The following is a 23,244-nucleotide window of genomic DNA, read 5'->3' as shown; positions in this document are numbered from 1 at the left end:
GGCGCACACACACACACACACACACCAGGGACAATTTAGAATCGCCAATCCACCTAACCTGCATGTCTTTGGACTGTGGAAGGAAACCCACGCAGACACGGGGAGAACATGCAAACTCCAAGCAGGGAGGACCCGGGAAGCGAACCTCAGGTCTCCTAACTGCAAGGCAGCAGTGCTACCACTGCTATATATATATATATATATATATATATATATATATATAGTGATCTGTGGAGCTATGGTGCCTTTCACACCTTCTAGCTATTATATAATGCCTTTAAAACTTTCTATTTATCTGTTCATTTTATAGTGCCTTTCACACTATCTATTATATTGTGCCTTTTATTTCTATCTATCCATTATATAGTGCCTTTCTTATGATCTATCTATCTATCTATCTATCTATCTATCTATCTATCTATCTATCTATCTATCTATCTATCTATCTATCTATCTATCTATCTATTATATAGTGCCTTTCACATCTATCTATCTATCTATCTATCTATTATATAGTGCCTTTCATAATATCTATCTATCTATTATATAGTGCCTTTCACATCTATCTATCTATTATATAGTGCCTTTCATAATATCTATCCATCCATCCATTTTCCAACCCGCTGAATCTGAACACAGGGTCACGGGGGTCTGCTGGAGCCAATCCCAGCCAACACAGGGCACAAGGCAGGAATCAATCCCGGGCAGGGTGCCAACCCACCACAGCATAATATCTATCTATAGGAATAAAGAAGACACATAGTGAGCAATGCTCAAACAATGAGTGCTGGAGAGAGACTGAGGATGGCTGTAACGGCAGGAGGCTACAGCAGAGTAGGCTGACACATCACTTTGTTCAACTGGCCACACTTGTGCATCGTATGACATCCTCACAGGGTCTGTTGAAGTATGTAATGCATTAAGAACAGACACGAGAGGCCGTGCCATCACTAACATTATCATCTCTCTCTCTCTCTCTCTCTCTCTCCACAGTGCTGAGAAAACACCCAGTGAAGGCGACTGGCTCCGCCCCTTTCCAGTTCACAATCCATAAAAGCTTGGGCTTTCTGGAAGGAGTCACTTTGGGCAAAGAGCTACCCACCAGTCGGAGCTCCTGACAAACTAATCGCAAACCAGTGGCTTACCAGCCAGTTTATGTTGTGTATTCCTTATCTGAGTATTTGGAGTGTTCCTACACCCAAGGTTGTTTGTTTTTGGTTGGACTTTCAGACATTAAACAGGATGACCTGGTTGGCACCCTGAATTTTCCTTTTTGTGGAGCTGTCATTACTGCACCTGTCAGCTTGGTGTGTGGGAAAATCATATTTTGATTTTTGGATGTTTCTAGATTTTTTTTTTCAATATTTTTGATTCGTGGTAAGGTGAATCCACGGATATGGAAAATAAGGATACAAGGGCCGATTCAGGCCTGCCTGGTTTCTAAAAAATGTATAACAAGTGTGGTTAGTGTCTGAGTGAGAGGACTAGGTACATAACAAAGCCTAAGTTGTGTGTGGGGGGGTCTTCAGAGAGATATTTCAGAGTGATAGAATGGGTATATACCATAATACACTGGGGGGGGGGGGGTTACAATGGTAAAGAACAGATAAAAGTGTCAATTAGCAGCAGAAGGGGTGCCAAATTGATGAAAAACAAATAAAATATATTGGGGGGGTTTTGAATGGCTCAAAATACCTCACTGTTTTTTAAAAAATGTAACCCAAAAGACTGCAACCCGTCAAAGCCAATTTTTTTTCCATAAATGACAATCAAAAAAATGACCCAATTGGGCAACACTGGGCTGACTGTACACAGGGGACAATGAGAAGTGAAGCAAAACGTTACCTTCTATTGGCCAACGTTAGCCAATAAATGGAGTTCAAGCAAAATGACACCTTCTATTGGCCAACGTTAGCCAATAAACGGAGTTCAAGCAAAATGACACCTTCTATTGGCCAACATTAGCCAATAAACAGAGTTCAAGCAAAATGACACCTTCTATTGGCCAACGTTAGCCAAGAAATGGTGTTCACGTAAAATAAAACTTTCTATTGGCCAACGTTAGCCAATAAATGGAGTTCAAGCAAAATGACACCTTGTATTGACCAATGTTAGCCAATAAATGGTGTTCAAGCAAAATGACACCTTCTATTGGCCATCGTTAGCCAATTAATGTAACTTGGCAGGAAGGGAAGGACCGGATCTGATAATGGACGGGTGAGCAGGTCTTGATTACAGAAAGACCATCTGCTGCTTGAAGAGAACAGACATAATCAAGACTTATATGGAAGAGCACCGTCATTGGCGGACACAGAATGAGGGCAGTGCACCATCACATCCGCCATCCATGAAGGTTCTGGGGGTCAAGTGTTAGCGGATAAATCAACATTCTTTGTGTTTATCAGCTCAAAACCTTATTGAGGAAGCCACCCAACTAAAGCTGAAATAGGCTGAACATTAATAACAATAATAATACATTTTATTTTTATAGCGCCTTTCCCATGCTCAAGGCACTTTTAAAACTCTGGGGATGGATTTGTGATTAGATGTCAAAGTATACAGATGTCGGTGACCAAAGCTGCTCCACAGCCTCGTATTCATGTCTGGGTAGCTACAGCAGATTCCGAAAGTCTTCAGACCCCTTCACTTGAGTCGTAGATTTCATTGGAAATGTTTACATTTGCCATTTTGGCCCACCAAGTCTCCACTCCATAACTCATAAAGTGAGAACGTGTGACCGGAAACGGTTTGTAAATCCATTAAAAATCCCAACCTGAAATCTCTCCTCCTTAGAAGAATACAGACCGTTTTTGCTGTGGCCCTCCAAACTGTGCTTAGGTGCATCCTGTTTGCTTGACCCACCCCACCTTGAGATGCTTCTAGAACTTGATTGGAGTCCACCTCTGGCCAACTGAATTGATTGGACATCATCTAGAAAGGCACATGTGGTACCTGTGTAGAAGAAGGTCCCACAATCCACACCAAGGACCAAGACCAAGGAAGTCTCTGTAGACCTCTGGAAATCTAGAACCATCTGGACTCTTCATAGAGTTGACAGTCCAGCCCAACTGAGAAACCGGGAAAGAATGGTCTTGGTCAGAGAGTGTTGACCAAGATCTCAATGGTTACTCTGCTGACGTGCGTGAACCTTTCAGAAGGAAATCCATCACAGCAGCACTCCATCAATCAAGCATTAATGGTGGAGTGGCCAGATGGGTTAAAAGTGTAATGATAATCCATTGGGACTCTCTGATCTGGTTGAACTAAAATTGAACTCTGTGGGCAGAACTCCTATGGGTGGGCAGAACCCAGCTCTGCTCATCACCAGCCTAATACTCTTCCCTATGATGAAGCATGGTAGTGGCGCCATCATGTTATGGGGGTATGGGGACAGGGACACTGCTCAGAATTGAGGGGAGGATGAATGCAACCCATCTCAGAGGGGTCCTTGAAGAGAACCTGCTCCAGAGTGCATGCCACTGCAGACTGGGGTGACGTTTCACTTTTCAGCACAACAATGACCCCAAGCATACCAGCCAAGACAACGCTGGGGTCTAGGTCAAATCTGTGTCTGCCATTGAGTGGTGCGGACTTAAACTCCATTTAACATGTGTGTAGAGACGCGAAGATGGCAGTTAAGTGACATTTCCAGTCCAATCTAATGGAGCTTGAGAGTATCTGTGAGGAAGAATGGGAAGAATTGCTTAAATCCAGGTGTGTAAAGCTTGTAGAGACCTGATGCCAAGAAGGTTTAAAGCTGGAATTCCTGCCAAAGGGGTGCCTACAAAGAACTGACTCAAGGGTCTGAATACGTCTATGAATGAAAGATTACAGTTTTGCAATTTTAATAAATCTGCAAACCTTTCTGAAAACATGTTTTCACTCTTTCATTATGGATAGTCACGTGTGGGTCAGTGGGCTAAAATGGCAGAGTAATGGGTAAAAATGGCAAATGTTTCCATTTCAAGTTAAATTAACAGCAAAGTAATTTGTGCAGAAAGAAAAGGGGTCTCAAGACCTTCTCAAACCCAACCAAAGAAAGCAATTATTGGCCCGCACTTCTAAATCCTGAAGCCATTCTTCTTTATCAGTCTCTCCAAGTGTCTTCATTGTTGCACAAGTGCTTACTGAAGTACCCCAACTCGACTGGATCGCTTGGGCACCGTTTGAAGTAATTAAACCAGACCCTCAACAAACAATGCCTCCATTAGTCTGTTGTTTCGGCTTACTTTGCTCCAGACGAATGTGAAAGCTCTGATTTTTAAGGCAAGAATAATGGATGTGACCTTATCGTCTACAACAAAGAATTCCAAATTGTGCAGTATTCAGCTTCCCGACGGCTGCAGTTGCGATTCACTCGTATGTCCGTGTTCACCTCATGAGATGGATGGGTGGACTGACAGCTTACAACCCCACTGTGGTGAAGGAGCAGACTGACTGATTCTTCTTGTCTAGAGTTTTCCAAGCGCCCCCTAGTGTCTGCCAGCACTGCAGATTTGTATCTGCTTGTACTTTAAATTTTACTCTACACATGAACTGGAGTTTATTCTAATGATTTACTTACAGTACACTTTTATGAATCTTGTGATGCTGAATTCTAATAATGATACTATGTAACATGAAGATTGATGGATTCAGTGTATTATGGCATATTGCTCAAACAAACTTAAAACTCTTCAACCTGCTAAATCCAATACAAATCTCAGACCAAATGGCATATAACAGAGACATATGCATTGCATTTGTCATTCCAACAGATGCTTTCATGAATTCCTTAACAAATAATAAAAATAATAATAATAATAATACATTTTATAATGGCACATAATGGAGACATATGCATTGCATTTGTCATTCGAAAAGATGGAACATCAAATATTTAACACTGCTTTTATGAATTCCCTACCAAATAATAATAATACTTTTCATAATGGGACCAGCTTTGGGAAAAAGGGAGGGGATGCTGGTGCATGCATGTTGCTGCAACCTGTTAGCAACACTTTCCATTAAAATTTGTGTTAAATTTGCACTTCCTACACATAACGGAGCCATACGTATTGCATTTGTCATTCTAACAGATGGCGCATCACAAATATTAACACTGTTTTATGAATTCCTTACCTAATAATAATAATAATAATAAATTTTATAATGGCACATAATGGAGACATATGCATTGCATTTGTCATTCCAACAGATGGAACATCAAATTTTTTAACACTGCTTTTATGAATTCCCTACCAAATAATAATAATACTTTTTATAATGGGAGAGGCTTTGGGAAAAAGGGAGGGGATGCTGGTGCACGCATGTTGCTGCACTCTGTTAGCAACACTTTCCCTTAAAATTTGTGTTAAATTTGCACTTCCTACACATAATGGAGACATATGTGTTGCATTTGTCATTCTAACAAATGGCGCATCACAAATATTAACAGTCTTTTTATGAATTCCCTACCTAATAATACTAATAATACTACATTTTATAACGTCATGTAACTGAGACATATGCATTGCATTTGTCATTCCAACAGATGGCGTATCACAAATATTAACACTGTTTTTATGAACTCCTTACCTAATAATAATAATAATAATAATAATACATTTTATAATGGCACATAATGGAGACATATACATTGCATTTGTCATTCCAACAGATGGAACATCAAAATTTTTAACACTGCTTTCATGAATTCCCTACCAAATAATAATAATACATTTTATAATGGGAGTGGCTCTGGGACAAAGGGAGGGGACGCTGGCACAAATATTAACACTGCTTTCATGAATTCCTTACTAAATAAATAATAAAAATAATACATTTTATAATGGCACATTCCAGGGTTTGGGACTCAGTGGTGCCCCCTATCTGTCACAAAGGGAGCGGGATGCTGGCACAAACATTAACACTGCTTTTATGAATTCCTTACTAAATAAATAATAATAATACATTTTATAATGGCACATAATGCAGACGTATGCATTGCATTTGTCATTCCAACAAATGGTGCATCACAAACATTAACACTGCTTATATAATAATAATAATTCATTACATTTATATAGTGCATTCTTAGGACTCAAAGCGCTATCCACACAGGGAGGAACCATATATATGAATTCCTTACTAAATAAATAATAATAATACATTTTATAATAGCACATAATGCAGATGTACGTATTGCATTTGTCATTCCAACAGATGGTGCATCACAAACGTTAACACTGCTTATATTAATTCCTTAACAAATAATAATAATAATAATAATACATTTTAGAGTGGCACATAGCAGAGACTTGCGCATTACATTTGTCATTCGAACAGATGGAGAATCATAAACATTTGTAATAATGCAACTTGTTACTACAAATCTTTCTGATGCTCCATCTTTTGAAATGACAAATGCAATGCGCAAGTCTCTGCTATGTGCCATTATAAAATGTATTATTATTATTATTATTTGTTAAGGAATTCATATAACCAGTGTTAATGTTTGTGATGCACCATCTGTTGGAATGACAAATGCAATGCGTACATCTGCATTATGTGCCATTATAAAATGTATTATTATTATTTATTTAGTAAGGAATTCGTATATATGGTTCCTCCCTGTGTGGATAGCGCTTTGAGTACTAAGAATGCGCTATATAAATGTAATGAATTATTATTATTATATAAGCAGTGTTAATGTTTGTGATGCACCATCTGTTGGAATGACAAATGCAATGTGTTTTATTTCTGCACACAATACAAAATACAATCCAATAGATGGAAGCTTCAGGTGAATGGCCTGATCTGAAGTGCAGGTGGCATTATGGCTGCTGGCATTGACTTTAACGAGACTTTTTCTAGTTGATCAAAAAGCCAAATTCAATCCCCCGGGATTATATGTTGTATAACAATAAAACATGGAAACTTCCAAATGTGGTGAATCATAGCAGCCCAAGGGTTGTTACTGTCGGACAGGTGCACCACAACAGTAAAAGCCCAAGATCACTCTGTGTGAATACTTTCTTTATAGGACTGATAAATCCCTTATCCATCCATCCATCCATCCATTTTTCAAGCCCACTTTTCCTGAGCAGGGGTGTGGGGAAGCTGGTGCAGAAATAAATGTGGGCAAAGCAATTGGAATGGAAAGAAGCAGGAACTTCGGAAACATTACACATCCAAAAGTGAAACCTAACGATTGCCCCATCACCACCTGACATTATGCCCTGTGACTCGGGCTGAGGAGACATTTTGGCATTCAGCAAAGGGATAGCTAATGTAATAAAGTGCAGCAAATGTTCGTGTACCTGGACACCGTGTATTCCACAACTCTAAGAATGTGGTCGTGCGGTCCCATGGCCCACCTCTCTTGGTTGGTGGTATAGGAGACGTAGAGCTTTCCATTTTTCTTATAATTGGGATGGAATGCAAGGCTTAAAAGTCCTCTTTCATCTCCTCCCTGCAGTCAAATGAAAAACACAAAGAATTGCAAAGTTAATTATCTTCTTTACTGTGCAGCAGCTGAAAACCCAAATGAGACTAAAGACCCCCGCCCCCCCCACCTCACCATCTCCCACCAGCCCCACCCCCGCTCTCCGGCTCCCCCTTTTTTCTTTTTTTAACTCTCTTTAGATAATCTATTCTCAACCTGGCCCTTTTTCCCCTTTCTTCTGCTTGACTGCTGCATCAATCCTTCTCATGGGGTAGCCGGCGTAGGCACAATTGCGCAGCGCGCCCGTGTGAGAGTGCGGCCGCTTAACGGCCCCATTGTCGGGGTGATTTGTGTTTGTAATCTTTTCGGATAAGGTATCCATGAATACACGTTTGAGTGCCTAAAGGAATTTATGAGGAAGCTCGGAGTTCATAGACGACACACACACACACACACACACACAAAAACTCCAGAATCTTCGGTGACTTCTAATCTGCAAAATAAATAAAGAAATCAATAAAAATAGAAACGTAAAGCATGAGGTTCGGCTGCCAGCTCCCACTGTCTTGGCAACATGTTTAGAAAACAGCGAAATTGCTTGTGTAATCGGCGAACCTTTGTTTTAGCCTGGAGGCAGCTGCATCAGTTGTCACTACTCTGGTGGTCTGCTCATCATAGTTAACTAATAAGCAGCTATATCGTTTCAGTCCCTGGGCATTGCAATCATTTCAGCCCCCCCCCCCCTCTTCAAAGAGTGCAGTGGAATGAAGAGAACGTTTGGCTTTTTGTGTTTCAAAGTCCATTTGGAACGCGTGCTGGGAACTTACATTTCAGGCAGAAGCGTGCAGTCACTCATAGCCCGTCACACCTCGGACTTTTCATTGGCCTGACTTTAAAGGGTCGATTAGAAGGAAGACCTTGGCAGAACACACCGTACACAGTTACGTCTTAGTCAGGGCGGACACCCCGTCCCCTGGCCACCTTGTCAGCGATGAAAGAGGAAGATTTAATGTGAAGACGTCACCGAAAGAGACCGAAACATCCAAAAGATTAGCTGAGGTTTCGCAACGTTAATACCTGCCTGTAGAAGACCCCCCCTCACCCCCACCTCGCTGGCTCAGTCGAGCCTCAGACGAAACGAGAGGGGGCGCTGCTGCTGACTTTGTGCCCAGTGAGAGCATTTGACCCCGCGCCCTCAGGTCCAGCCTGCCAGTAAAACCCCGGGACTTCCGGAAGGAGACGTCATTTAGTGGCTCGAGCGATGACAGACAGATAGACAGACAGACAGATAGTTAGATAGATAGATGTGAAAGGCAATGGACAGACAGACATGTGAAAGACACTAGATCTATCTGTCTGTTATATGGTGCATTTCACATTTATCTATAATAATAATAATAATAATACATTTTATTTATATAGCGCCTTTCCCATGCTCTATCTTATTTATCAAGATGGATGATCTGCACAAGCCAACATCCTTCAGTTTATTTCTGCACGTTTCACTCCTTGTGTCCAAAGAAATCTCACTGTGGTGCATTGTTCAGCAATGGTGCACTCCTGTGTCTGTGTTTGTTGGGCCTTGGCTTCAACTAGGCTGTGCTGTACCATCTGTCTATCTGTCTATTATGTTTATAGAGCCTTACGTATCTACCTATCCATCTGTCTATCATGTATATAGTATCTTTCATATCTATTTATTATGTATATAGCACCTTTCAAATCTATGTTTACAGTGCCTTACATATCTATCTATCTGTCTATCATTGTTCCTTGACTTCAACTACACTGTGCTGTGCCATCTACCTATCTATTATATAATGCCTTTCATATCTATCTATCTATTATGTATATAGCACCTTTCATATCTATTATATAGTGCCTTTCATATCTATCTATCTATTATGTATATAGCACTTTACATAAGAGATAGATAGATAGATAGATAGATAGATAGATAGATAGCACTTTACATATCTATCTACCTATCTCTTATGTATATAGCACCTTACATATCTATCTATCTATCTATCTATTATATAGTGCCTTTCATATCCATCTATTATGTATATAGCACTTTACATAAAAGACAGACAGATAGATAGATAGATTGATAGCACCTTACAAATCTATTATATAGTGCCTTTCATATCTGTCTACTATGTGATATAGCACCTTACATAAGAGATAGATAGCACCTTACATATCTATCTACCTACCTATCTCTTATGTATATAGCACCTTACATATCTATCTATCTATTATATAGTGCCTTTCATATCTGTCTATCTATTATGTATTTAGCACCTTACATATCTATTATATAGTGCCTTTCATATCTATCTATTACATATATAGCACCTTACATATCTATCTATTATATAGTGCCTTTCATATCTATCTGTTATGTATATAGCACTTTACATAAGAGATAGATAGATGTAAAAGGCACTATATGATAGATAGCACCTTACATATCTATTATATAGTGCTTTTCATATCTATCTTTTATGTATATAGCACTTTACATAAGAGATAGATAGATAGATAGATAGATAGATAGATAGATAGATAGATAGATGTGAAAGGCACTATATGATAGATAGATAGATATGTAAGGTGCTATATACATAAGAGATAGGTAGATAGATATGTAAGGTGCTATCTATCTATCTATCTATCTATCTATCTATCTATCTATCTATCTATCTATCTCTTATGTAAAGATGTATATAGTGCCTTTCATATCTATCTATTATGTATATAGCACTTTACATAAAAGACAGATAGATAGATAGATAGATAGATAGATAGATAGATAGATAGATAGATAGATAGAACCTTACATATCTATTATATAGCACCTTTCATATCTACTGTATCTATTACATATATAGCACCTTACATATCTATCTATTATATAGTGCCTTTCATATCTATCTATTATGTATATAGCACTTTACATAAGAGATAGATAGATAGATAGATAGATAGATAGATAGATAGATAGATAGATAGATGTGAAAGGCACTATATGATAGATAGATAGATATGTAAGGTGCTATATACATAAGAGATAGGTAGATAGATATGTAAGGTGCTATCTATCTATCTATCTATCTATCTATCTATCTATCTATCTATCTATCTACCTACAGTGGTGTGAAAAACTATTTGCCCCCCTTCCTGATTTCTTATTCTTTTGCATGTTTGTCACACAAAATGTTTCTGATCATCAAACACATTTAACCATTAGTCAAATATAACACAAGTAAACACAAAATGCAGTTTTTAAATGATGGTGTTTATTATTTAGGGAGAAAAAAAATCCAAACCTACATGGCCCTGTGTGAAAAAGTAATTGCCCCCTTGTTAAAAAATAACCTAACTGTGGTGTATCACACCTGAGTTCAATTTCCGTAGCCACCCCCAGGCCTGATTACTTCCACACCTGTTTCAATCAAGAAATCACTTAAATAGGAGCTGCATGACACAGAGAAGTAGACCAAAAGCACCTCAAAAGCTAGACATCATGCCAAGATCCAAAGAAATTCAGGAACAAATGAGAACAGAAGTAATTGAGATCTATCAGTCTGGTAAAGGTTATAAAGCCATTTCTAAAGCTTTGGGACTCCAGCGAACCACAGTGAGAGCCATTATCCACAAATGGCAAAAACATGGAACAGTGGTGAACCTTCCCAGGAGTGGCCCGGCCGACCAAAATTACCCCAAGAGCGCAGAGACGACTCATCCGAGAGGTCACAAAAGACCCCAGGACAACGTCTAAAGAACTGCAGGCCTCACTTGCCTCAATTAACGTCAGTGTTCACGACTCCACCATAAGAAAGAGACTGGGCAAAAACGGCCTGCATGGCAGATTTCCAAGACGCAAACCACTGTTAAGCAAAAAGAACATTAGGGCTCGTCTCAATTTTGCTAAGAAACATCTCAATGATTGCCAAGACTTTTGGGAAAATACCTTGTGGACTGATGAGTCAAAAGTTGAACTTTTTGGAAGGCAAATGTCCCGTTACATCTGGCGTAAAAGGAACACAGCATTTCAGAAAAAGAACATCATACCAACAGTAAAATATGGTGGTGGTAGTGTGATGGTCTGGGGTTGTTTTGCTGCTTCAGGACCTGGAAGGCTTGCTGTGATAGATGGAACCATGAATTCTACTGTCTACCAAAAAAATCCTGAAGGAGAATGTCCGGCCATCTGTTCGTCAACTCAAGCTGAAGCGATCTTGGGTGCTGCAACAGGTCAATGACCCAAAACACACCAGCAAATCCACCTCTGAATGGCTGAAGAAAAACTAAATGAAGACTTTGGAGTGGCCTAGTCAAAGTCCTGACCTGAATCCAATTGAGATGCTATGGCATGACCTTAAAAAAGGCGGTTCATGCTAGAAAACCCTCAAATAAAGCTGAATTACAACAATTTTTGCAAAGATGAGTGGGCCAAAATTCCTCCAGAGCGCTGTAAAAGACTCATTGCAAGTTATCGCAAACGCTTGATTGCAGTTATTGCTGCTAAGGGTGGCCCCAACCAGTTATTAGGTTCAGGGGGCAATTACTTTTTCACACAGGGCCATGTAGGTTTGGATTTTTTTTCTCCCTAAATAATAAAAACCACCATTTACAAACTGCATTTTGTGTTTACTTGTGTTATATTTGACTAATGGTTAAATGTGTTTGATGATCAGAAACATTTTGTGTGACAAACATGCAAAAGAATAAGAAATCAGGAAGGGGGCAAATAGTTTTTCACACCACTGTATCTATCTCTTATGTAAAGATGTATATAGCGCCTTTCATATCTATCTATTATGTATATAGCACTTTACATAAAAGACAGATAGATAGATAGATAGATAGATAGATAGATAGATAGATAGAACCTTACATATCTATTATATAGCACCTTTCATATCTACTGTATCTATTACATATATAGCACCTTACATATCTATCTATTGTATAGTGCCTTTCATATCTATCTATTATGTATATAGCACTTTACATGATAGATAGATAGATAGATAGATAGATAGATAGATAGATAGATAGATAGATAGATAGATAGATAAGGTGTGACCTATCTATCATGTTTATAGCACCTTTCATATTCATCTCTCTATCATCGGGCCTTGGCCTCAACTAGACTGTGCCATGTTTGACCTACCCATAAGCCACTGCAAATGTGCTGTATGGCCTCAGCTGTGAGGTCACCGCGTGATTCCCAAATCGCCTTTCTGGTTTACCTTCGCTGTTTCTGTGTTATGAGAGCAGTCCAGCCAATTGTTGATGCCATCCACGCCACTGATAATGTTGCTATACAAGGAGGGTGCCTTGAACTTGGCACACGTATGCAGCCTGGTTGGCTGAAGGGCCTCCTCTCGTTTGTCAAATTTCTGAAGTTCCTTTTTTTTTCAGCCCGACAAGACATACATTCTAACTGTTTTTTCTTTAAGTGATGCTTGCTGCGCCGCTGACAATAGTGCCATCTCTGTGTGCCAATGTTTTGGAATTCCAGCAGCATCTTGAAAATATTATTGATGCTTTTTTTTTTTTTAACAATACTAAGATTGGATTCTTGTAACAGAAACAAACCACTGCAAGTGTATCTGAACGCAGGCCTCTGACTTACTGACGTGTTGACGTCATTGGATTTGAGGCTAACACGTTCACTTTGTCAGCCAGCATCAGAATGTGGTGGCTTCATGAGCGGTGGGTGCCAAGCAGGCAGGCGGCTCGACAGACATGATAAACAAGTGCAGCCGAGAAGCTGGATGAGCAAACCACACCAACACTTCCACAGAATCAGTGGCTAACATCTTGGAAAACATTTTTTCTTTTTTTATTACAAGTGTGATGGCGTGTAGCCGTTGTTCCAAACTCACAGCACACGGGCCGTGTTCTCATGTCCTGGCCGGGACGCCCTCCATGTGCGGCAGTCACGGCGTTCCCTGTGACTTCACGACTACAGTCAGAACAGCTGACATTTCATTATCTGCACAATCGACAACAACAATGGCTATCGAAGGTGGTACCTCCACCCACCCCAGTGGTCTTTAAGTGCCGACGTTAATTTGTTAAACTGATGATAACTTATTTGGTGCGGTCAGATTTTTTCATTGATTCCACAAATTTAATACACACATGGAGAAGATCAATTAGAAAAAGGAAGAGGTACAGTGCCCTCCGTAATGTCTGGGGGCAAAGACCCCATTGTTCCGTGATGTGCTCCGACAGTTTAAAATGACAAATCAAACGCTGCAGACTTTCATTTAGGGGGGGATTGGCACACATTACATTCACACAACACTTTATCTACATGGTCCCCCATAATGTTTGGTGACACAGACGTTTGTGACACCTCTGGTGGGTTTCAGGGCTTCATTCAATTCTTCGGCTTGTTTCTACCCTTTGGTACCCATCACCACACTTCACTGCCACTATAAACAAGTGTATCTGTCACTCTTTCTCAGTTTACAATGTTGGAGACAATGACACATTCGTTCTTGATGTCCCCCTCTGCTCCACAGTTTAACATCACAAACACAACACTTCAGACCTTGTGATTAAAGTGCAGACTTTCATTGAAGAGGATCTGCAGACATGTCGGTCACACAACACTTTTTTAATTCAGGGCACCACAATGTTTGGGACAATTGGCATCCCAGGTGGGTTTCCTGGCTTCATCCGACCCCTCGGCTTCTTTCTACCCTTTGGAGTCCGTAGCTGCCATTGTTGAACATGAGGACAAGAGCTGTGCCAGTGAAAGACAAAGAAGCCATCATGAGGCTGAAACACGAGAATCAAACCATCGGAGACATCGGTGACACCTTAGGACAACCAAAATCAACTGTCTGGACTCTCATGAAGGAGAAAAAACACACTGGTGGGCTCAGTGATCACAAAGGGACTAGTAGGCCAAGGAAGACCTCCACTGCTGAGAGCAGAAGAATCTTCACTATGGTCAAGAAAAAGACCCCAAACGTCTATCTGACAGACCAGAAGCAGTCATCAGGGGTCTGATGTGGACTATCAGCAGAAGACGTCATGAACCGAAACACAGAGGCCACACTGTGAGATGGAGACCACGAAAACAGGACGGCCAGATTACAATTTGTGACTTCAAAGAGCCTGCAGAATTCTGGGAAAAGATCTTGTGGACCAAGGAGACAAAGATGAACTTCCTGAATCAGAGTGATGGCGAGAGCAAAGTGTGGAGACGAAGAGGAACTGCTAAAGCAGACCACCTCATCTGTTAAACATGGCAGTGCTTGGGGGGTTATGAGTGCCACAGGTCCTGTCACACTTCTCTTCATTGGTGATGGAACTGCTGAGGTGTGTGAAAACATCTGATCTGCTCGAGTTCCAGTAGATGCCACCAAACTCAGTGGACGGCACTTCATCCTCCAACAAGATGATGAGCCAAACACACTGGTGAGGCCACAAAAAGGTAAAGAAATGGAAGATTCTAGAATGGCCAAGCCAGTCACCTGATTTAAATCCAAATGAGCAGGCCTTCCATATGCTGAAGAGAAAACTTAAGGAGACAAGCCCCCGAAAACAAGCAGGATGGCTGCATCACCAGAGAAGAACCCTAAGCACCTGGTGATGTCTGTGAATCACAGACTTCAAGCCATCATTGCATGCTGGGACATGTGACAAGGGACTAAAGATGACAATGGCTTTAACAGACCTGCCATTGCTGTGTCCAAACATTATGGGGTCTTGAAATGGGTTGATAAATTAGAATAAGTGTTGGTGTGACCGAAATGCCTGGAAATCCCCTTAAATGAAAGTCTGCCATGTTGGATTTGTGACTTTCAACTGTGGAGCAGAGGGGGAGATCAAAGACAAAGGTGTCCTTGTTGCAAACATTATGGAGGAGGACCCCGAAAAGCACCCAATACTCCTCTCCCAAAGTAACTGTGGTGCCATCAGACAATGAAAGTTTCCCCTTTTGACACCAAGACCAAATCTCAATCGGTACACAGAGACAGAGAGACATAGTGGGGAGCTGGCGCTGATTACAGGGCAGTGCCACGCCCACCACAATGTGAACCACCCGGATCGGGACCCGGGTGCAGCTGTGCAGCAGGTGACAACGCAGCACCAACTATTATTCAAAGGATGCTCCATTAATCCAAGAGGCTGACAGTTCCAACAGAACCCGATTGACCTCCAGGCGTGACTCACGATTCTTTGTAAATACGGTGAAGCCCGAGTCAGCCTCAGTGTGATGCGTAAAGATCTGCTGTACAGGGTACGCACAAAGTCCGTATACCCCTATCTTTTGGAGGATTTTGAAAGCTAAAGGTTACCTCTTAGGAATCCAAAACATCTGTATGGGTCCCTCCATGATTTCTGCATAGCCGAACGCGCCGCCAGGTTCTCCTGCTCATGTTCCGCAACATTTGCGGGGTGACTTTCTGGAACACTGCGCGAACCGCGTGTTTCAGTTCATCGTTCGATGAATAACGGCGCTTCCACACGTCTTCTTTGATAAACCCCCAGAGTGCATTATCTGGAGTTGTGAGATCAGGGCTTCTCGGAGGCCACGGAAGAGGAGCGGGACTGCTGTTTGATCCTTGTCCGATCCAACGATTCCCAAAAACTTTGTTGAGGCGATCACGCATGGTGATTGCGAAATGGGCAGGTGCCCCGTCTTGTTGAAACCAAACACTGTCAAGGACGCCCTGGCTTCTCAGTTGTGGGATGAGCCAACCATTCAGCATTTCCAGATAACTGATTTGGTTAACAGAACCATCAAAAACATAAGGGCCAAACAAATGCTGTGCTGTCATTCCGGCCCAGATCATCACGTGTGGTGGGTAATGCTCAATTTCTTCAAAGAAATGTGGATTTTCTTTTCCCCAGAAAAACACGTTTCGATTGCGGGAGCTGCGATAAATCGCGCACTCGTCAGAGAACAAAACCTTTTCCTTCTCAGCATTTGTTGGAAATTGGTGCAGCATCAGATCACAAGCTTCCTGACGTCTGTCCAAGTCGGCATCTGATAACTCGTTAACGTGCAATGGACGCCAACATTTTATTTGCAAGTCCTGTTTGATGTGTTTTCGCATTGTCGATTCTGCTATTCCCAACTCAGCAGCACGTTTACGAGTGGATTTCATTGGGGATCGTTGGACAGACTCTGCCACATCTGCACATGTTTCATGCCTTGTGGATGGTCTTCCACTTCGCGGCGCATCTCGGAGGCTGCCTGTTGCAAAAGCCTTCTTCTCCCACTGCAACAACGTCCTCTTTGTCGGCGATGCCTTCCCAAAACGCACAACAAAGTAATCCATGACATTTTTGATTGATTTCCCAGTAACAGGCCGCTCATAAACCCACACAGTGGCCACCAAACGCTCCTCGATCGTGAAAACACTTGTGTCGCCCATCGCTTCGTCTTGGAACAACCGCCAAGTTGTTGCGATTTCTTGAGCGGCAGCAGGTGTCAGCACCAGACCGGATGTCGGAAACACACCTTGAGATACCGGGAAGACTTGGGCTGATATCCACAGGAACCAAATTGCCATGGTTATTCCTGTAAATGCTCCTAAAGATAGGAGTATACGGACTTTGTGCGCACCCTGTACAATGTTAAGCCCATAGTAATAATACGAGAGTGTTGTACCGTGGTAGCCGTTATGGATGCAATGAGAAGTCAAGCCAAATGAGCTCTTTAATTGGCTGACTGAAGAGATTACAATATGCAAGCTTTTGAGGCAACTCAGGGCCCTTCGGAGGAGGAGGAAGAAGAAGAAGAAGAAGAAGGTGTCACACCAAAAAAGCTTCGTGGAGCACAAAAGGCCAAAAGGAGTTGAATGAAACAATAAGACATTCGGAAGCAAACACAATCCCAAAAGAGAATCCATTAACAAGCTCCTTAGCGCTTTCAAAATGAACCACCTGGAACTGTGGGAGACCCTCCAGATGTATAGGGCAGTTCCTGGCAGTGGGGGACCACCAACAAAACACATGGAATGTAACATGGGTAGCCTACGTGCGTAATCAAAATCAAAATCAAAGAATAATGCACATCATCGACAAAAGTAAAAATACCACAGATAAAAGAATCAAGAATGAACAAAACCGACGTAACACGTTAATTTGAACCCCGGCCAGTGAATCCTGGCTAAAATAAAACAACTGGCTGCTCGGTACGTCACACCTGGATGTCGCCTCACTTCCTGTCTTGGTGAGCTCAAGGTTGTCCACAGCCCACTGCACATCGACGACTCTGCGGGTGGTCAATAGCACCAAATTCCTGGGTGTGCACCTGACAGTTAAACCTAACCTTCTAAATTGGCCCTAGTGTGTGCTTGGTGTGTGGGTGTGTTTGTGTGTGTCCTGCGGTGGGTTGGCACCCTGCCCGGGATTGGTTCCTGCCTTGTGCCCTGTGTTGGCTGGGATTGGCTCCGGCAGACCCCCATGACCCTGTGTTCAGATTCAGCGGGTTGGAAAATGGATGGATGGATGGTCGATTAACACCACCTCCGAAGCCAAGAAGACACAGCAGCATCTCCACTGCCTATCGGGGGCATATAGAAGGCAAGCCTATGCCCCCCCACTCTCACCATATTTTACATGGGCCACTATTGAGAACGTCCTGCCCAGCCGCATCACCATGTGGTTTGGTGTCCCTGTCCATAGGGTCCTACAATGGATAGAGCAGGTCAAGTGGTCAGGTTGGGGACCTTAAACTGATGCAGCGCATCGCTGCACCCACCACATGACGAAGCAGCTCAAGATCGTGGTTGGCAAACCCACACTACCAGCCAAGCAGATACGCGGCCCTGGAAATGACCATCTATCTGTTATGTGGGAGTCCTCTTGGCCTGGTCCAGCCACTAGGGTTCTCAACAATGATAGATAGTGAAGAGTGCACACAGCACAAAAGACCTTTGGGACCCCCACCACCCTAAGAACTGTGTAGGGACACTCCCACCTCTCCCATGGTCTCTTTATCTCACTATCATCACGCAGAAGCTACCGTAGCATCCAAACCAGCTCTGCCGGGTTCTGCAACAACTTGGCGGTCTGGAGCCTGAACTCTATTCACACCCCCCAAGCCCCCGGCCCCTAGATCGGCTCCTAGTAGTTTATTTATATGCAGTACATTTGGGGGCCGTGATGCCCCCGACCCCCAGATCAGCTCCTAAAACTTTATTTATATGCAGTACGTTTGTCACACTTGTAACTAGTTGTTTTTTTTCCCTGTTATTAGTTTTTGATATTATTTGTGTATTACTGTCTATTTCAAATTATTACTATTGTGGGGCATGTCAAGCAAGGACTGGCATCCCAACCAGACCTGAACCAGGATCCCTATCCGGCCGAGAGGCCAGTATGACAGAATGCCAGGGAAGGATAATTTCTGCAAGTTACTGTCTCCCCCAACGCACTAGGTGGCAGCATCCCTGGGTTATGGTATCTCCACGGATACCCACAGGGGTTGATGGGAGCTGTAGTTCTTCGGATCAGTCCTGCTGGTTGCTGATTTGATTAGGGAACTTTACTTTGTGGGGTTTCAACCTTACCCAGAAGTACTCCTGAGCCACAATCTCAGGACACTGGGTTTTATATAAAAAGGAGCAGCCAGCTTCAGTACAGAGAGCCAGAGTCGGGTGGAGGTGGGCGAAGCTTGGCTGGCGAAGCAGAGGAACGACTGTGGCGAGTTTAAATTGTATTCTTTGAAACCTTTGCGAACAAGGAGTTCATGGGATTAAACTTTGAAATAACGCTGGAACTTGTGTTGGGAGTTAGGGGTGCTGCAGCGCCCCCTGCTGGCTACACTATCTATTTACGTACCTATTATTTCTGTATTTATTTATCTATTTCTAGTGTAGCAGAGTTCTTTACCCATCTTGCACTTGTCCTGTGTTTATGAATTAGAGCCACTGGATGCCGCAATATGGTGTATGGATGCTATGACAGTAATGTCACTTGACTTGACTTGAGTAAGGGTGACAGCGGCAGTGATTGAGGAAGGATGAGATTTTAGCAATGATATTCCATACACGTGGCACGCCTGTCTGTCTTAAGCTTAATAATTTGATGTGACGATCAGAAGATGAAACGCAAGTCAGGAAACACGCTAAGTTTTAAAACCAGGAATTTGAGCCGATCTTTCATCAAATACAAAATAATAAAAAAGAGTGAGAGTGCTAAGAGCCAGTGATTAAAGTGAATGGTGTGACCCTTGTACCTTAACACTGCAAACCTCTCGTGTCACGACCTCTGACCCGATTACCATGGTGACAGCATAACAACAGTATCACAAAACAAAGTGATTTCAGAAAAAGAAGCAAATAAATTCCAACAGTGACAAAGTGGATGTAAAACAGAAAGCTATAGCATTCCAAAAAAAACCCCATAATACTTAAGTAATTAATAGAAACTAGCTGTGCTGCCCATTTAAGATGGGTTGAAACCAAAATAATCAACGTAGACCACAGGAATGGAATACATTTTGTAATGCATGTAGTCATGAAATTTGTCATTCCAACAGATGGCACATCAGAAACCTTTGCAGTAATGAAGTGTATTAGAATTACAAATGCAATGCATGTATCTCTGTAATATGCCATTTGGTTTGGGATTCATAAAAGCAGTGTTAATGCTTGTGGTGTGCCACCTGTTGGAATGACAACTTCTATGCATTTTATTACTACAAATGTTTGTGAAGCACCATCTGTTGGAATGACAGAGTCACAGCAGCCAGACAGAAAGACCGAAACTTGTCCTTTTGTTAAGGTGGACTAAATGTGCTACCCGTCTAAGACAGGATGAAATGTAAGTAATCATCCAAGACTTCAGCGTTAGTGTTTATAGTGCACCTTCCTTTGGAATGTATTTTGTAATGCATGCAGTCATCCAAGAACAGTTTGGTGACCCACAATGCCTTTTCCAGCATGATGGAGCACCGGGCCATAAGGCAAAAGTGACAACTAAGCAAAACATCTATATTTGGGGTCCATAGCCAAGAAACTCCCCAGACCTTTAATCCCATTGAGAACTTATGGTCAATCCTCAAGAGGCGGGTGGGCAAACAAAAACCCATCAATTCTGATTCTGCAAGAATGGGCAGCTGCCATCAGTCAGGATTTGGCCCAGAAGTTGATTGCCAGCCTGCCAGGGTGAACTGCAGAGGTCTTGATAAAGAAAGAAGGGCCAACACTGCAAATATGGACTCTGGGCACTGGATGCGAAGTTATCGATGAAACCCATTTCAATTCAAACGCATCCAATTTCCAGTAAGGCTCTGCTTCACAATGACAATTAATAAGTCTCAGGGACAGACCCTACAAAAGGTTGGCATTGATTTGAGGCGAGATCACTTTTCACATGGCCAACTGTACATTGCATGCTCGAGAGTAAGCTCAGCGCACAGCTTGGTCATATTACAACCGGTATGCTTCAATAAGGGCGCGCACAAAAACGCGAGCTTCAAAAGGGCGACCTCAATTGGGCGCGGCGAATAAAGGCACATGCAACAAAATTATTACAGAAAATTTATTAGATAAAGGCAATGATTGAAAGTATAAAAAGGCGAAAGCAAGAATATTAAAACATCCAATTAATTAGATAGATAGATAGATAGATAGATGTGAAAGGCACTATATAATAGATAGATAGATAGATAGATAGATAGATAGATAGATAGATAGATAGATAGATAGATGTGAAAGGCACTATATAATATAGATAGATAGATGTGAAAGGCACTATAGATAGATAGATGTGAAAGGCACTATATAATAGATAGATAGATAGATAGATAGATAGATAGATAGATAGATAGATAGATAGATAGATATGAAAGGCACTATATAATAGATAGATAGATAGATAGATAGATAGATAGATAGATAGATAGATAGATGTGAAAGGCACTATATAATATAGATAGATAGATAGATGTGAAAGGCACTATATAATATAGATAGATAGATAGATAGATAGATAGATAGATAGATAGATAGATAGATAGATAGATGTGAAAGGCACTATATAATAGATAGATAGATAGATACATAGATAGATACAGATAGATAGATGTGAAAGGCACTATATAATATAGATAGATAGATAGATAGATAGATAGATAGATAGATAGATAGATAGATGTGAAAGGCACTATATAATAGATAGATAGATAGATAGATAGAGATAGATAGATAGATGTGAAAGGCACTATATAATATAGATAGATAGATAGATGTGAAAGGCACTATATAATATAGATAGATAGATAGATAGATAGATAGATAGATAGATAGATAGATGTGAAAGGCACTATATAATATAGATAGATAGATGTGAAAGGCACTATATAATAGATAGATAGATAGATAGATAGATAGATAGATAGATGAGAAAGGCACTATATAATATAGATAGATAGATAGATAGATAGATAGATGTGAAAGGCACTATATAATATAGATAGATAGATAGATAGATAGATAGATAGATAGATAGATAGATAGATAGATAGATAGATAGATAGATAGATAGATAGATAGATAGATACTTTATTAATCCCAAGGGGAAATTCACATACTCCAGCAAATTAATGCATGAACTTCTAACGAACTATTTCTAAAGCTCTCTATATTTCATTGTTTTCTGCTCTTACTCATTGTTGTGCTACACTTGAAGGTGTAGATTATGAGCAATGCCACATAGATATTCGAGATGCGGTCTATTAGCATAATCAAGGATAATTGATTTAATTCGCTCCAAAGTGTCTCTGTAGGTCTTCCTTGGCGTTGGAATAGGCTGACCTGCAACGAGGTGTTCAAGACGCAGCTCAGTAAGGCTCTGCTCTTTCTTAAGGCCTTCGATAAATCTCCAGATAGTTGGATGACACGCTCCCAGCAAGGATCCATTTTTGGTATGACAGCGAGACGAACATTTTCCAATCCTATATTCAGTGCATTTCCAGATGTGTTTCTCGTTGATAGTTTTCTCCTTTCTGAATGTGTAGCCTTCGACTACGAGTTGATCTGCACCTTTGTTGCTCTTCACGTATTCCAGAGCCATTTGAACTAAATTATCTACGAACGCCTTTATTCGCCGCGCTCAATTGAGGTCACCTTTTTGAAGCTCGCCTTTTTAGAGCCATTACAACCGGAGGGCCAAACTGACAACGTGGTATACAAAGAGATCCTTAACAAATAATTATTGGTATATTTTCCCTCAGTTTAAAAAGGTTTACTTTTCTTCTTAATAAAAATGTTAAAGCAGTACTTCGCCGCTGCGAAGCGCGGGTATTTTGCTAGTCAAGTATAAATCTAAGGATTCTAAATGTGCAGAGAGCTGGAATATCATAAATGTAATGTGTGCTGTGTGGCGATTGCTGCTGTCAGGTCAGAAGGAAGCCCCAGAAGCTCGTAGCGATTAACAACTGAGTCGGTTTGAAGATGATGTTTACGACGGTCTGCTTTAATGGTAAACTACAAGGTTAAAGTGGACATTTCGAGATTAAACCTGAAATTCCACTTTAATCACAAAATAAACATTTTCACTATGCCCTGTGATGGACGGCCGGGATGCCCCTGCTGCATATGTTCCGAGGGAGCAACCATGAACAGCTCAGTACCTCCCCCGGGACGCTTGGTGGCAGCCTCCCTGGCCGCCGATGATTCCCCAACTTCCCGCAGGGCACCATGGGAGATGGAGTCCTTCACAGCCCTGTTGGGAGCTGGGGTGGCCGCTAGGGGGTGCTGCGTGGATTCCACAGCCCGACTGGACAAATCTTCAGCCACACCCGGAAGTGCAATTGGGACCAG

At 41.5% G+C, this 23,244-nt stretch overlaps 1 protein-coding gene across 1 annotated transcript in view; it reads right to left on the bottom strand.

The window, feature by feature from the left end:
* hhip (hedgehog interacting protein) overlaps window positions 1–23,244 on the bottom strand; it is a 206,521-nt gene that overhangs the window by 116,061 nt on the left and 67,216 nt on the right. Inside the window, exon 5 of the mRNA XM_028802729.2 lies at window positions 7,302–7,453. Coding sequence (XP_028658562.2) covers window positions 7,302–7,453 — 152 coding nt within the window. The remainder of the gene's footprint in view (window positions 1–7,301; window positions 7,454–23,244) is intronic.

Source organism: Erpetoichthys calabaricus, chromosome 5 (assembly GCF_900747795.2).
Source record: "Erpetoichthys calabaricus chromosome 5, fErpCal1.3, whole genome shotgun sequence".
NCBI lineage: Eukaryota > Metazoa > Chordata > Cladistia > Polypteriformes > Polypteridae > Erpetoichthys > Erpetoichthys calabaricus.
Note: the sequence above shows the minus strand (reverse complement) of the source record. Positions and strands in the feature narration are given on the sequence as shown.